This window comes from Cynara cardunculus, assembly GCF_001531365.2.
Source record: "Cynara cardunculus var. scolymus isolate 2C chromosome LG 4, CcrdV1, whole genome shotgun sequence".
Taxonomy (NCBI): Eukaryota; Viridiplantae; Streptophyta; class Magnoliopsida; order Asterales; family Asteraceae; genus Cynara; species Cynara cardunculus.
Genome location: NC_037531.1, coordinates 20,117,568 through 20,129,425, shown reverse-complemented (window position 1 = coordinate 20,129,425; position 11,858 = coordinate 20,117,568). Strand labels below are relative to the sequence as shown.

At 38.7% G+C, this 11,858-nt stretch overlaps 3 protein-coding genes across 7 annotated transcripts; all 3 read left to right on the top strand.

Annotated features, from left to right (window-relative positions):
- The first annotated feature begins 522 nt into the window (after positions 1-522).
- Positions 523-1,499, top strand: LOC112511700 (mitogen-activated protein kinase kinase 5-like). The gene has a single exon (XM_025117412.1). It carries the CDS (start codon positions 523-525, stop codon positions 1,483-1,485), a length of 963 nt encoding a protein of 320 aa, XP_024973180.1. The 3' UTR covers positions 1,486-1,499.
- Positions 1,500-2,415: 916 nt separating this feature from the next.
- LOC112511275 (vacuolar cation/proton exchanger 3-like) lies at positions 2,416-7,294 on the top strand. 5 transcript variants are annotated; one of them, XM_025116839.1, is made up of 12 exons: positions 2,416-2,558; positions 3,463-3,732; positions 3,839-3,906; positions 3,990-4,018; positions 4,425-4,621; positions 4,765-4,977; positions 5,643-5,777; positions 6,032-6,148; positions 6,229-6,282; positions 6,511-6,627; positions 6,721-6,814; positions 6,956-7,294. In XM_025116839.1, the coding sequence occupies exons 2-12, from the start codon at positions 3,463-3,465 to the stop codon at positions 6,964-6,966; spliced, it is 1,305 nt and encodes a 434-aa protein (XP_024972607.1). In that variant the 5' UTR covers positions 2,416-2,558; the 3' UTR covers positions 6,967-7,294. The 5 variants fall into 5 exon arrangements, with proteins under 5 accessions (XP_024972607.1, XP_024972603.1, XP_024972604.1 ...); XM_025116835.1 differs by lacking the exon at positions 6,956-7,294 and having other exon boundaries at positions 6,721-6,834; XM_025116836.1 differs by lacking the exon at positions 6,956-7,294 and having other exon boundaries at positions 3,360-3,732; positions 6,721-6,834.
- Positions 7,295-8,059: 765 nt separating this feature from the next.
- On the top strand, positions 8,060-11,590 carry LOC112511430 (tyrosine-sulfated glycopeptide receptor 1-like). The gene has a single exon (XM_025117040.1). It carries the CDS (start codon positions 8,245-8,247, stop codon positions 11,371-11,373), a length of 3,129 nt encoding a protein of 1,042 aa, XP_024972808.1. The 5' UTR covers positions 8,060-8,244; the 3' UTR covers positions 11,374-11,590.
- The last annotated feature ends 268 nt before the right edge of the window (positions 11,591-11,858 follow it).

The following is an 11,858-nucleotide window of genomic DNA, read 5'->3' as shown; positions in this document are numbered from 1 at the left end:
AATTTTTATATTTAAAATGAGATRTTTATCATRTATTTGATTATGTTTATCTGYARTTAGTTATACGAATTTAGAATTGGAGCTTTAATAAATTGTAGTTACACACAATATATTTGTAATCTTGAATTTTAAGTAACATGTATTAATAAATAATACTTTATGCATAAAAAATGATTTTTAAATGTTTTTATCCAATGTTTTATAATATAAGTATAGATATATATTTAATTGTTTAATTTTTGACATTCATTTTTATTTTTATTTACAATAACGCCACCTCTTCCTCTTCCTTGAAGTTTCTTTCATGGACTTCCTCCAAACCCTCAACCCTTTTCTTACTTCTACTTTATTCATCCAAAACCCATATATATACACACCTATGTATACATACATACACACACATATATATATATATATATATATATATATATATACACATTCATTAACCCACAACATCATATCTTGTGCCCCTAAACCTTAAACCCCCATCCGATTACATTTTATTAATATTAGAGTTCAGTTATGAAGCCCAGCCATCAGAATACTCGTCCTCGCCTTCGCCCTCACCTAAGCCTAAGCCTACCTTTGCCCCAACGCCAACCCCAGGTAGCCCTTCCACTTCCTCTCCCACCCTCCTCCGCCCAACCCCTCGACTTCTCCCAACTCGATCGCCTCAATAGAATCGGCAGCGGCAGCGGTGGTACAGTCTACAAAGTCCTCCATCGTCCCACCCATACTCTCTTCGCACTCAAAGTCATCTATGGAAACCACGATGATGATGTCYGCCGTCAGATCYGTCGTGAAATTGAGATCCTACGTGGTGTCGATAACCTTAATGTCGTCAGGTGTCATGACATGTCCGATCATGCCGGTGAGATCCAGGTTCTTCTTGAGTACATGGACCGTGGATCCCTTGAAGGCATGCACATGTCCAATGAACCCTCTTTGGCCGATCTCACCCRTCAGGTTCTCTCGGGTCTCTACTACCTTCACGGCCGTAAGATCGTCCACCGAGACATCAAACCCTCCAATCTATTAATCAATTCCAGAAAACAAGTCAAGATTGCGGATYTCGGGGTTTCCACCATCTTGGCACAAACCATGGATCCTTGTAATTCTGCCGTGGGTACCATTGCTTACATGAGCCCTGAAAGAATAAACACAGATTTGAACCAAGGAAGATACGACGGATGTGCCGGAGATATCTGGAGCGTGGGTGTCAGCATTTTRGAATTCTACATGGGGCGTTTTCCTTTTGCGGTAGGAAGAGGGAGTGATTGGGCAAGCCTTATGTGTGCCATCTGTATGTCCCAGCCACCGGAAGCGCCGGCAACAGCGTCTCRTGAGTTTCGGGATTTTGTGTCATGCTGTTTGCAGATGGATCCTGCGAGGAGGTGGACGGCGGCACAGTTGTTGCGCCACCCCTTCGTGAYGGGGGCAAGAAGCGTTAGGCATTACGATGAGGTGCAATATCCAACATATTAACTACTTCCTCCACCTCCACGTTCACATTTTTCAGCTTCTTCGTCGACTTGATTAGTTTGTAATATATATATATATATATATATATATATGTTATTTTACTTATTTGATCCATGTATATATATCCCTTAAAAGTAATTAGTTAATTAATACATGGGATAGGGAAATTAATTAATAATTAAATTACTACGAGAATATAGAATGATCCGCCTGTGTTGTAATAAAAGGCAAACTTGGATAACTTCATCTTCTTTTAATTTCTTGATGATTGCTTCTTAAAAAAAATCCACATTATCTTTCTTTTCTCCAATTAAGCTTATATCACTACTAAACTGCAATTTCTGTCAAAAAATATCATTTTTATATATGGATTTTAGACGGTTCTAAAGAATTCAAAATATTTCCTACCGACGTATCAATTTGCATATTGTATGTTTCCAATTATATACGCTGTGCTATTCCCCCTGTGAAGTGGTATACAAATACAATAAGAAAAACTTGGTTATATATATATATATATGATAAAGGAATAAAAAAGATGGGATGATTATGAATCATATAATACAAAAACATATGATTATTTATGTCTTTAAGACAGTTTATTTGAATAACTTACTTAATTCATATAAAACATATGAATTCTAAAAAACCATCTCCAATGTTTATTTATATAATTTCTTTTAATATATGTATAGAACAGATTGAAAGACAGAGACACGAAGACACGGTGTAGCGTGTGACAATTTGTATAACCATTCCGTTGACCATCTGATCCCAATCTCCAAAGCTTTTACTGTCTTTACAATACTACTTCAATTTTATATATACTTCCAAGTTTTTAAATAAATTTAACTCGGAAGGAAGCTTCCTCCTACATCCATCCATACACACTTGAAACCCCCCCACCTCACCAATCTCCGCCCTCCTCCTCCTCCTCCTCCTCCTCCAAACCCTTGTCCTAATTTACCTCTTACCAAGATTTCACTTCTCTCTGAATATGATTCCCTCTGCATTTATGATATTTTAAACCCCTCCTCCACTTTACCATCTTCAACCTTCCACTTTGATTAGTCAAGGTCAGTTTGCTTACTTCGCCTGTCTCCCTTGATCTCATCTAATCTTCTGGGTATATCATTTTTCTCAACTTCTACTTCGCTTAATTTAGTCTCACCATAACAAGATTTCTTCTTTTTTCTTTCAACATCACTATTCTTTTGCTTTCAACTTGTATCATATATGTTTATAGTTTACAAATTCACCTTTCATACTTAAAGATTATCCCCCAACTCGAATGCAAATGTGTACATAACATATCTCTCAATGTCCATAACATAGGCAATGGTACCATGATTTAGGATCCGTTTATGATTAGATTTGCTTTGCCGGTCATTGACCTAAATATGCAGGGCACACGTATGTTACGTAAAATGAAGTAAATTCGATTTTAAGGATTCCCACCCCACTAGATCTGGCCTACTGTTTTCGGATATGAAATTCAAAACTTGGTAGAAACTGAATGGAGACCTTGCCATCGGACTAGCTTTACCTGTTTACCCTATCCCATTGATTGCAGCCCTCCTAACAAGTGCTAATAGTAAGATGGATGCTTAGTGAATCTAATATGTCAACAAGTCAACACATTTTTTATTTTATAAACTCAACCTAGTCTTTAGCTACTAAGGTGATGAACCTAGCATTATTTCATTAAGGGCTAGCTGGATAAACAAAACTTGTCGTGATGAATTTGTTTAGCTTCTCTTCTCCAAGGAATCCCAGAAAATGTTGGAGTTCAAGGAACTTTTGACATCAATCTTATTATTCTTTCAAGTCAAAACTCTATCCTATGTAATATGTATTACTGCTTTCTTATTAATCAGAATATGACGAAATGGAGTACTTTGGTCATTTGAATGATTTCTGACAAGCTTGGGCCCGAGTCGTAGCCAGTCCAGTTAATTACAGCGTTTACGAACCTTGCAGATGGGATCTAATAAGATGGAATTAACACCAGAGAAAATCGATTTTGAATCTGACGAGGAGAGCCCGTTAACTTTATCTCAATCCACAGGTGCAAAGCAATCTTTTCAGTTCGAGACATCTCATGCAAGTGTCCCCAAATTGCGTGTCCTCAGAAAGTTACAGTTCACCGCTTTCCACAGTGTGTATGTTGTCTTGTTCAAAGCAAGGATCAATGTGTTGCTTCCTTTTGGACCTCTAGCAGTATTGCTACACTACCTGACTGGGCGGCATGTAAGGATCTGTCCGTCACCTTTTTGGCTTCTCCTCCTCAAATGGGAAAATGAAGAATTTGGTCTTAATGTCTTTTCTACTTTTCTTGGTTGCTTCTCTGCTTCAGGGATGGGTCTTCTTTTTCAGCTTACTGGGAATTACACCTTTAGCTGAACGGCTGGGTTATGCAACTGAGTAAGGATTTCTTCTCTTCCCTGGTGCTATTTCCTTGCTTCTTGAATAAACTGTAATTTCCAACTCTTGTTTGTTATGTTCAGGCAGCTCGCATGTTATACAGGGAATACAGGTAAATAATATTCAATCTTCATGATTTATTATTCACAGGAACCTTAACATAAAACGTTTCTGCTGTCATATGATCTGATTTGTCTAAATGGATGGAGTACAGGGCAGACTTTCAATCATTAACTAACCTAAATATGCACTTAGCTTTTAAGTTTAGAGTAGAGTTGTGAACCTAAATCTCATATAATTAGGTCTCTATGATGTTCTTTATTCTTGTTGATGCCTTATGAGCTAACTCTAAATTTGCACTGCTCACAGAAACACCATCTTGCAATACATTCGATCTGATATTGCAAAAGAATATGGCACCAAGTAGCTTCACGAAGCATGTCTATTTTATTATAGGGACTGTGATCGCCCTTTGGTTGCATGTATCACTGAACAGCATTTCTTGGTTCGATCTGCAGTTGGAGGGCTTTTAAATGCCACATTTGGCAATGCGACAGAAATGATTATTTCAATATATGCATTAAAGAATGGGATGATTAGGGTTGTTCAGCAATCATTGTTAGGATCCATCTTATCAAATATGTTGTTAGTGCTTGGTTGTGCTTTCTTTACTGGTGGCATTGTGCATTATCCAAAAGTTCAGCGTTTCAACCAGGTAAGTCATTACCATTTTGAATTTGATTCTTTCTAGGAAAGATGCTCATGGTATGGTGGAGATATTCTTGAATCTATATCCATGTAAAAATCCAGCAAAAGCAAAAATGGAATCCCTCATTTGTGTCTAATTATGTTTTACAGACAGCTGCAATAGTTAGTTCAGGGCTGCTGTTGATGGCTGTAATGGGCATACTCTTTCCAGCTGTGCTTCATTTTACACACACAGAAGTTCATTTTGGGAAGTCAGAGTTGGCACTTTCAAGATTCAGCAGCTGCATAATGTTGGTGGCATATGCAAGCTATCWCTTCTTTCAGCTTAAAAGTCATGCTAATCTGTATGATTCCATTGATGAGGTAGGCCATCTAATTTTAGAAGTGCTGACTGTTGACGTCAGTATGAGATGTAATAGTATTTATGTGTTCCACATTCCAGTTGTATATGGGCCTTTGCTTATTGGATCTCACCACGTATTTCACAAGTGGTCTGTTGCGGAAGAAAGTTTAATTTTTGCTCCTCCAGTAGATGTCCTTTTCCAGTGATGGGTGGTTTGGAATGAGTTTCTTTTTTGCTGGGTGCTATCAATCCTCTGTTTCTCTTGATCTCCTTGCCATTAATCATCACAAATCTCTGAATGATTATGAATTTAATCCCTTGCAACTCTGACTGAATGATCAGTGTGATAATCATTGAACTAGGGACTTATCAGCTACTGGTCATTAGATAAACTAGAAGACTTAAAACAAAGTAGCCATTGATAAATTACTCTTCTTGCAGTGGAACTATGGAAATTTTAAAATTGGTGCTTGTAATTTTTTCATGTTACTAAAAAAATATTATTGGGTTCTTTTGTTATGCCCTCCGTCTATTCCACCAGAATATACAGCATGCAAGCTTGATCTGGCTGACACACATGAAATATCATGTTTCTTGGAACTGATGCATCTCCCTGTTCTTTCAGTAGACTGCATCTGCATGTCTTTGTAAGTTTGTATGAATGAGTCTCCGACATGTTATGCAGGAAAGAGAAAATAATGGGGATGATTCTGATGAAGAAGAGGTCCCTGAGATTACTATGTGGGAAGCAATTGCTTGGCTTACCATTTTAACATTGTGGGTGTCTGTATTATCTGGATATCTCGTCGATGCCATACAGGTAATGTTTGGCCAAGGATGTCTATACTACTATGTAGCAGAACGTTATACAAACCATCAGTCTTCTATATAAAAATAAGAAAATGATTTCATGTGGGCCCAAAAGTGGCAAGGAATCGTCCATTGCCTGGCTTCCCTGTTCTTGGGTTCTTGATCTCTGAATGGAAAAGCCAGCTGATGACGGATTCCTGGGTAAACTATTGGTGATGGTATGGTATTTTCTTGACTGTGGTGAATGTTGATGTAATCTTTCAGGGAGCATCAGACTCATGGAATATGCCGGTGTCTTTTATTAGTGTAATCCTACTTCCTATTGTTGGTAATGCTGCTGAGCATGCAAGTGCCATAATGTTTGCCATGAAAGACAAGCTTGTAAGTGTATAGGCTAAATCCATTCATAAGTGAATAGGTATGAGATTAGTTGATTGATCGTCTAATGTTTTTACTTATAGGACATCACACTTGGAGTAGCAATTGGATCATCAACTCAGATATCAATGTTTGTGGTAATACAATGAATCTATTTTTTTGTTCTTTTGGGTTTTGTTATTGTGTGTGCTATTAGGCATCTCTTTGGAAGAGCTTGTGGTAACTTGTAGAAAGTTAAACTGGGGAAAGGGCAGCAACTTTGCTGGTGATCTGACCAATATTCTTGTCCAGTTCTTGCTTTACTTGTACTATGCATAGCAGTTTGTAGATAGAGTTAAYGGAAKMTTSTCCRTCCTGCTTAAYAGATCCCATTCTGTGTGGTTGTGGGTTGGATCATGGGCCAGCAAATGGACTTAAATTTTCAGCTTTTTGAGACTGCTACTCTCTTTATCACAGTGTTAGTCGTAGCATTTATGCTGCAGGTATCTCTATCTATCTACTTATCTATCTATCTATCTATCTATCATGTTAGTGTGAGTGGTGTATTGTAGAAGTAATGGTTTGGTTGTGTGCAGGAAGGAACATCAAATTACTTCAAAGGGGTGATGCTAATTCTGTGCTATCTCATTGTTGCTGCAAGTTTCTTTGTACACGTGGATAATAAATCAGGTGAGTATCATAAACCCTGAGAAAAGGAAATGCTGAATTGAGATTAGGAGAATTTATCTATAGGTGAAGGAGGAGAGGAGAGGAGAGTATGTAAAAAAAGAATAAATGTTTAACATTAAAAGTGGTTGTATTTGCATGCAGATGATGACTAAAAGTGAAGAGGCAAGCAGAAATGGAAGTGTATTGTTTAAATGTTGTAATTTTGTGAGGCAAGTTCATATGTTGATCCAAAGAGAGAGCATCAACATCAGTCATCAGCATTGTCATGATCAGAAGGTAGTTTTGGGTAGAAAAATCATTTGATTTTGGTTGAATGAATGATTGATTGATGTTGGCATGACATGGCAATCAAATAAAGCCTGTGCCTGCCTTGCCTTGTTGAAAGGAAGTTCATTCTTGTTCAAGTACATGTATCATTAATTTGTATCCTCCACTCCCTTCTATTCTACACAATAATAGTAATAATTATAGACAACTTCACTTCTTTTCTTTTCAATCCATTGATTCTACTTGTTTATTTTTATTATACAATCAATGGTTTCAGCACATTCTGTTTTCTCTTTCCTCTTCTGATTGATGCAAGGGTTTGGTTATTTTGACCAGACTGCAGCATCTTTTTGACTAGAATTTTATATGAACAAATTATTATATGTTACTAAAATCAAATAAGCTTTCCATTACAAATTCTTAAATGATAAGATCAGAAATTTCCACCAACATTTTTAAAGTTGGAAATGCCAAGATTTATGTGGTGATTGAAGTATATAATTAAATTACATGAATTGAATTCTAATAATAAAATTTGTTTGGGTCATTAAACTTGAAGAATATTTGATCAAGAAACTATTTTTTTTTTTTTGGTTTTCTTGGAGAGGTTTGATTGTCATCTCACATTGGCATTCCCATACTTGACCACTAATTTCCAACTAGTTATTTTGATTACCATCAATTCCAAACACACAAGGCCCCTGTTAAATACACCAACTTGTCACCTCTCTCTCTCTTTAGACTTTAATTTAACATATCTACTCTACAACATCCAACCTTACTTTACACCAACATATAATTACTGTCAACATATTATTATTTTATTATTAGTAGTAGGATGAATGATATGATATGATATGATATGATATGATGATAATAATAACAAGGTACTGAAGAAAAGAGAACCCACCAACACCATCACCCAAAAAGTAATACATTGATTCATTTCATACTCACCAATCACCATCCATGCTAATGGCTAATGGCTTCCTTCCTTTTCTTTTCCCTTTTCGGTATTGCTCCGCGTCAACAACCCACTTCTGAATTACTCCAACCAGGACCAGTGGATTGGATTGGATCACAACAACTTATGCTCCATTCTCCTCCCTCTCACAAAACCAAATCAAACCAATCATCCATCCATCCTTGTTTTTTTCATCATCATGCCAAAACCTAACAGCTTTTTCCTTCATCTCTTCATCATTTTCATCCTTACAAATCCACATCTTAACAATCTTATTACTACACCAGCAGCAGCTACCTCTTTTTGTAACCCACGTGACTCCACTTCTCTCTTGCCCTTTGCTACCAACTTCCCACAACTCAATTGGTCTCTTGCCCGCGACTGCTGCTCATGGGACGGAGTCTCTTGCGATCATCGGGGTGTCATTCACCTCTCACTACCCGCTAGAGCCCTTCATGGTCCCATCCCTTCTTCTCTTGTTAATCTAACTAATCTCTCTCTCCTCAACCTCTCTTGTAATTTCCTATTTGGTCCTCTCCCTCATGGACTTTTCTTATCCTTAAACAGCCTTCAAGTCATAGACCTCAGCTACAATAGGCTAACCGGACAATTACCCCACACCCTGCCTCATACCCTCCAAACGCTCGATTTATCTAGCAATCATTTCAATGGCACAATTCATACTGCCATCCCCCATAATCTTACCACTCTTAACATTAGCAACAACAGCTTCACTGGCACCATTCCTGCATCCATATGCAATAACTCTTTACTTCTTCTTCTTGATCTCTCTCTAAATGATTTAACTGGAGATATACCCCAAGGCTTGGGTGCCTGCTCCACCCTCCTGGTTTTGAGTTTGGGTTTTAACAACCTTGTTGGACGCATTCCGCCTGATGTTTATGGTATTGGCTCACTACGCGAGTTATCCTTACCTGGAAATAGTCTTATAGGACCAATTGATGAAACCATTACTAACCTAACATACCTCACCAACCTTGTCTTGTTTGCCAATTCATTTTCCGGTTTCATGCCTCGTGGTATTGGAAAATTGTCCTTCTTGGAGAAACTGGAACTTCACATTAACAACCTCACAGGAACCCTGCCTCCATCCTTGACCAATTGCACAAACCTGCAACTAGTGAATTTGAGGGTTAACTCTTTAGTTGGCAAGCTCTCTGATTTTGATTTCTCCAATTTCACCAAACTCCTCACAATTGACCTGGGCAACAACCATTTCTCAGGTGTGCTGCCTCCAACCCTTTTCTCTTGCAAATCACTCACTGCAATTCGACTGGCCACCAATAACCTTCAAGGGGAACTCTTGCCTCACGTTCTTCAACTGCAATATTTGTCCTTCCTCTCGATTTCGAATAATACCCTCACAAACATCACCAAAGCATTCAATATATTGAGCAGCCATAACACTCTCACCACTTTGATCCTCTCCAAGAACTTCTTCAACGAAAAACTGCCCGACCGAGGAATTGTTGGATTCAGTGACCTTAAGATTTTAGGGCTAGGGGGTTGCAAATTATTCGGTCAGATCCCCACCTGGCTGGGTACACTGAAAATGCTGGAGGTCATCGACCTATCCCAGAATTCTATCAGTGGCACAATTCCAGGTTGGTTAGGGACACTTCCAAACCTTTTTTATCTAGACTTGTCTCAGAACTCTCTTTCGGGAGGTTTCCCTGTACAACTTACTAGACTTGTAGCACTAAGATCACAGGAAGAACTGGATCACGTAAACACTAGTTATCTGGAATTGCCAGTATTTGTTCAGCCAGAAAATGCTTCCCGCTTGCAGTACAATCAGCTGGACAACCTTCCGCCAGCTTTTTACCTATCAGGCAACGACCTTAGTGGCAACATCCCCCTTGAGATTGGTCATTTGCAGTCGATTCACGTCCTAGATCTCAGCAAAAACAAGTTTTCTGGCAGCATTCCCGATGAGATATCCAATCTCACAAACTTGGAAAGGCTGGACCTCTCTTGTAACTTTCTTACAGGTGAGATCCCCGTGTCGCTAAAAAATTTACACTTCTTGTCTTCTTTCAGTGTTGCAAACAACAATCTTCAAGGTTCCATACCGATTGGAGGCCAGTTGGACACCTTCTTGAGTATCAGTTATGAAGGAAATCAAGGGTTATGTGGCCCACCTATGCACCGTTCTTGTGACAACCAATCATCTCATACAGGTCCTTCGGGACATAAGAAAGGCCCAAACAAGAAAGCCATCATCTGTCTCATCCTTGGGTTCTGTTCTGGAGTTGGCGTCATTCTGGCTTGCCTAGCACTCTGGATATTGTCCAAGAGGAGGATTCTCCCTAGAGGGGATGCTGATAAATCCATATCCTTAAATTCTACATCAGCTGCAGAGGTTCCCAGTGGAGTCGTACTGTTCCCAAACCAAGCAAAAGATATCAAGGATCTCACAGTATCTGCAATCTTGAAAGCAACCGAGGATTTCAGTGAAGCAAATATCATTGGTTGTGGGGGTTTTGGTTTGGTTTACAGAGCAACTTTGGCAAATGGAATCAAGGTGGCTGTCAAGAAACTTTCAGGAGATATGGGCCTCATGGAGAGGGAATTTAAAGCAGAAGTGGAGGCACTATCCACAGCCCAACACAAGAATCTGGTTTCTTTACAAGGTTACTGTGTGCATGATGGATTTCGTTTGCTGATATATTCATACATGGAAAATGGAAGCCTTGACTACTGGTTGCATGAGAAGACTGATGGACCATCCAAGCTGGATTGGCCAACTAGACTGAAGATCACACAGGGAGCAAGTTGCGGACTGTCTTACATGCACCAGATATGTGAACCTCATATCGTGCATCGTGACATAAAATCCAGCAACATCCTTCTGGATGCCCAATTTGAAGCCTATGTAGGAGATTTTGGATTGGCCCGATTGCTTCAACCATATAATACACACGTCACCACTGAATTGGTTGGCACCCTGGGCTATATTCCACCAGAGTACAGCCAGTCATGGGTAGCCACTTTGAGAGGGGATATATATAGCTTTGGGGTTGTCATGCTTGAGCTTCTTACTGGAAAGAGGCCCATGGAAGTAGTCTTGGTGAGGCCAAGAATGTCTGGAGAATTGGTGGTGTGGGTGCAACAGCTGATGAGAGAAGGGAAACAGGTTGAAGTATTTGATCCTCTCTTGAGAGGCAAGGGGTTTGAACAAGAGATGCTGCAGGTTCTAGGACTTGCCTGCATGTGTGTGAACGTGAATCCTGTCAAGAGGCCAACCATTAGTGAAGTGGTCGATTGGCTCCACAATATCAGTTCCAAGGGTCAGATGGCAACATAAGTAAGAAGAAACAAGGTTTAATTTACATGATGGAAAATTTTAATTGCCAATGCATGTGTAATTAGTCATCAATCTCCATTTTTGTTATATAAATTTGTTTTCCTGGATTTCTTTTTGTTTTACCATGACATGGTGCAGTAGTGTAAATGTATAAAGGGGCACATTGAATTCTAAACTTTTTCAAGTTGCAACTAGTGAATAAAGACAGCTTTTCAAACTCATCTGTGAATTGGTAATTTTGAAATAGCATGACACAAGTTACATCTTCTAGTCCAACACAGCTAATTTGGTGAAATCAAGATCATATTCTTGAATTGCAGGAACACAATGTCCTAAGATAAAATTTAGTTGTTCATGATCATTCATTTAAAGCCCATGTTTTTGGCTGTGATTAATTTTCTTATCTTGTTTTCATTAGGGTTTCAAAGCAATGTTCCTTCCAACAAAGATGATGGTAAATGCCTAGAGAATGGAGACGATATATG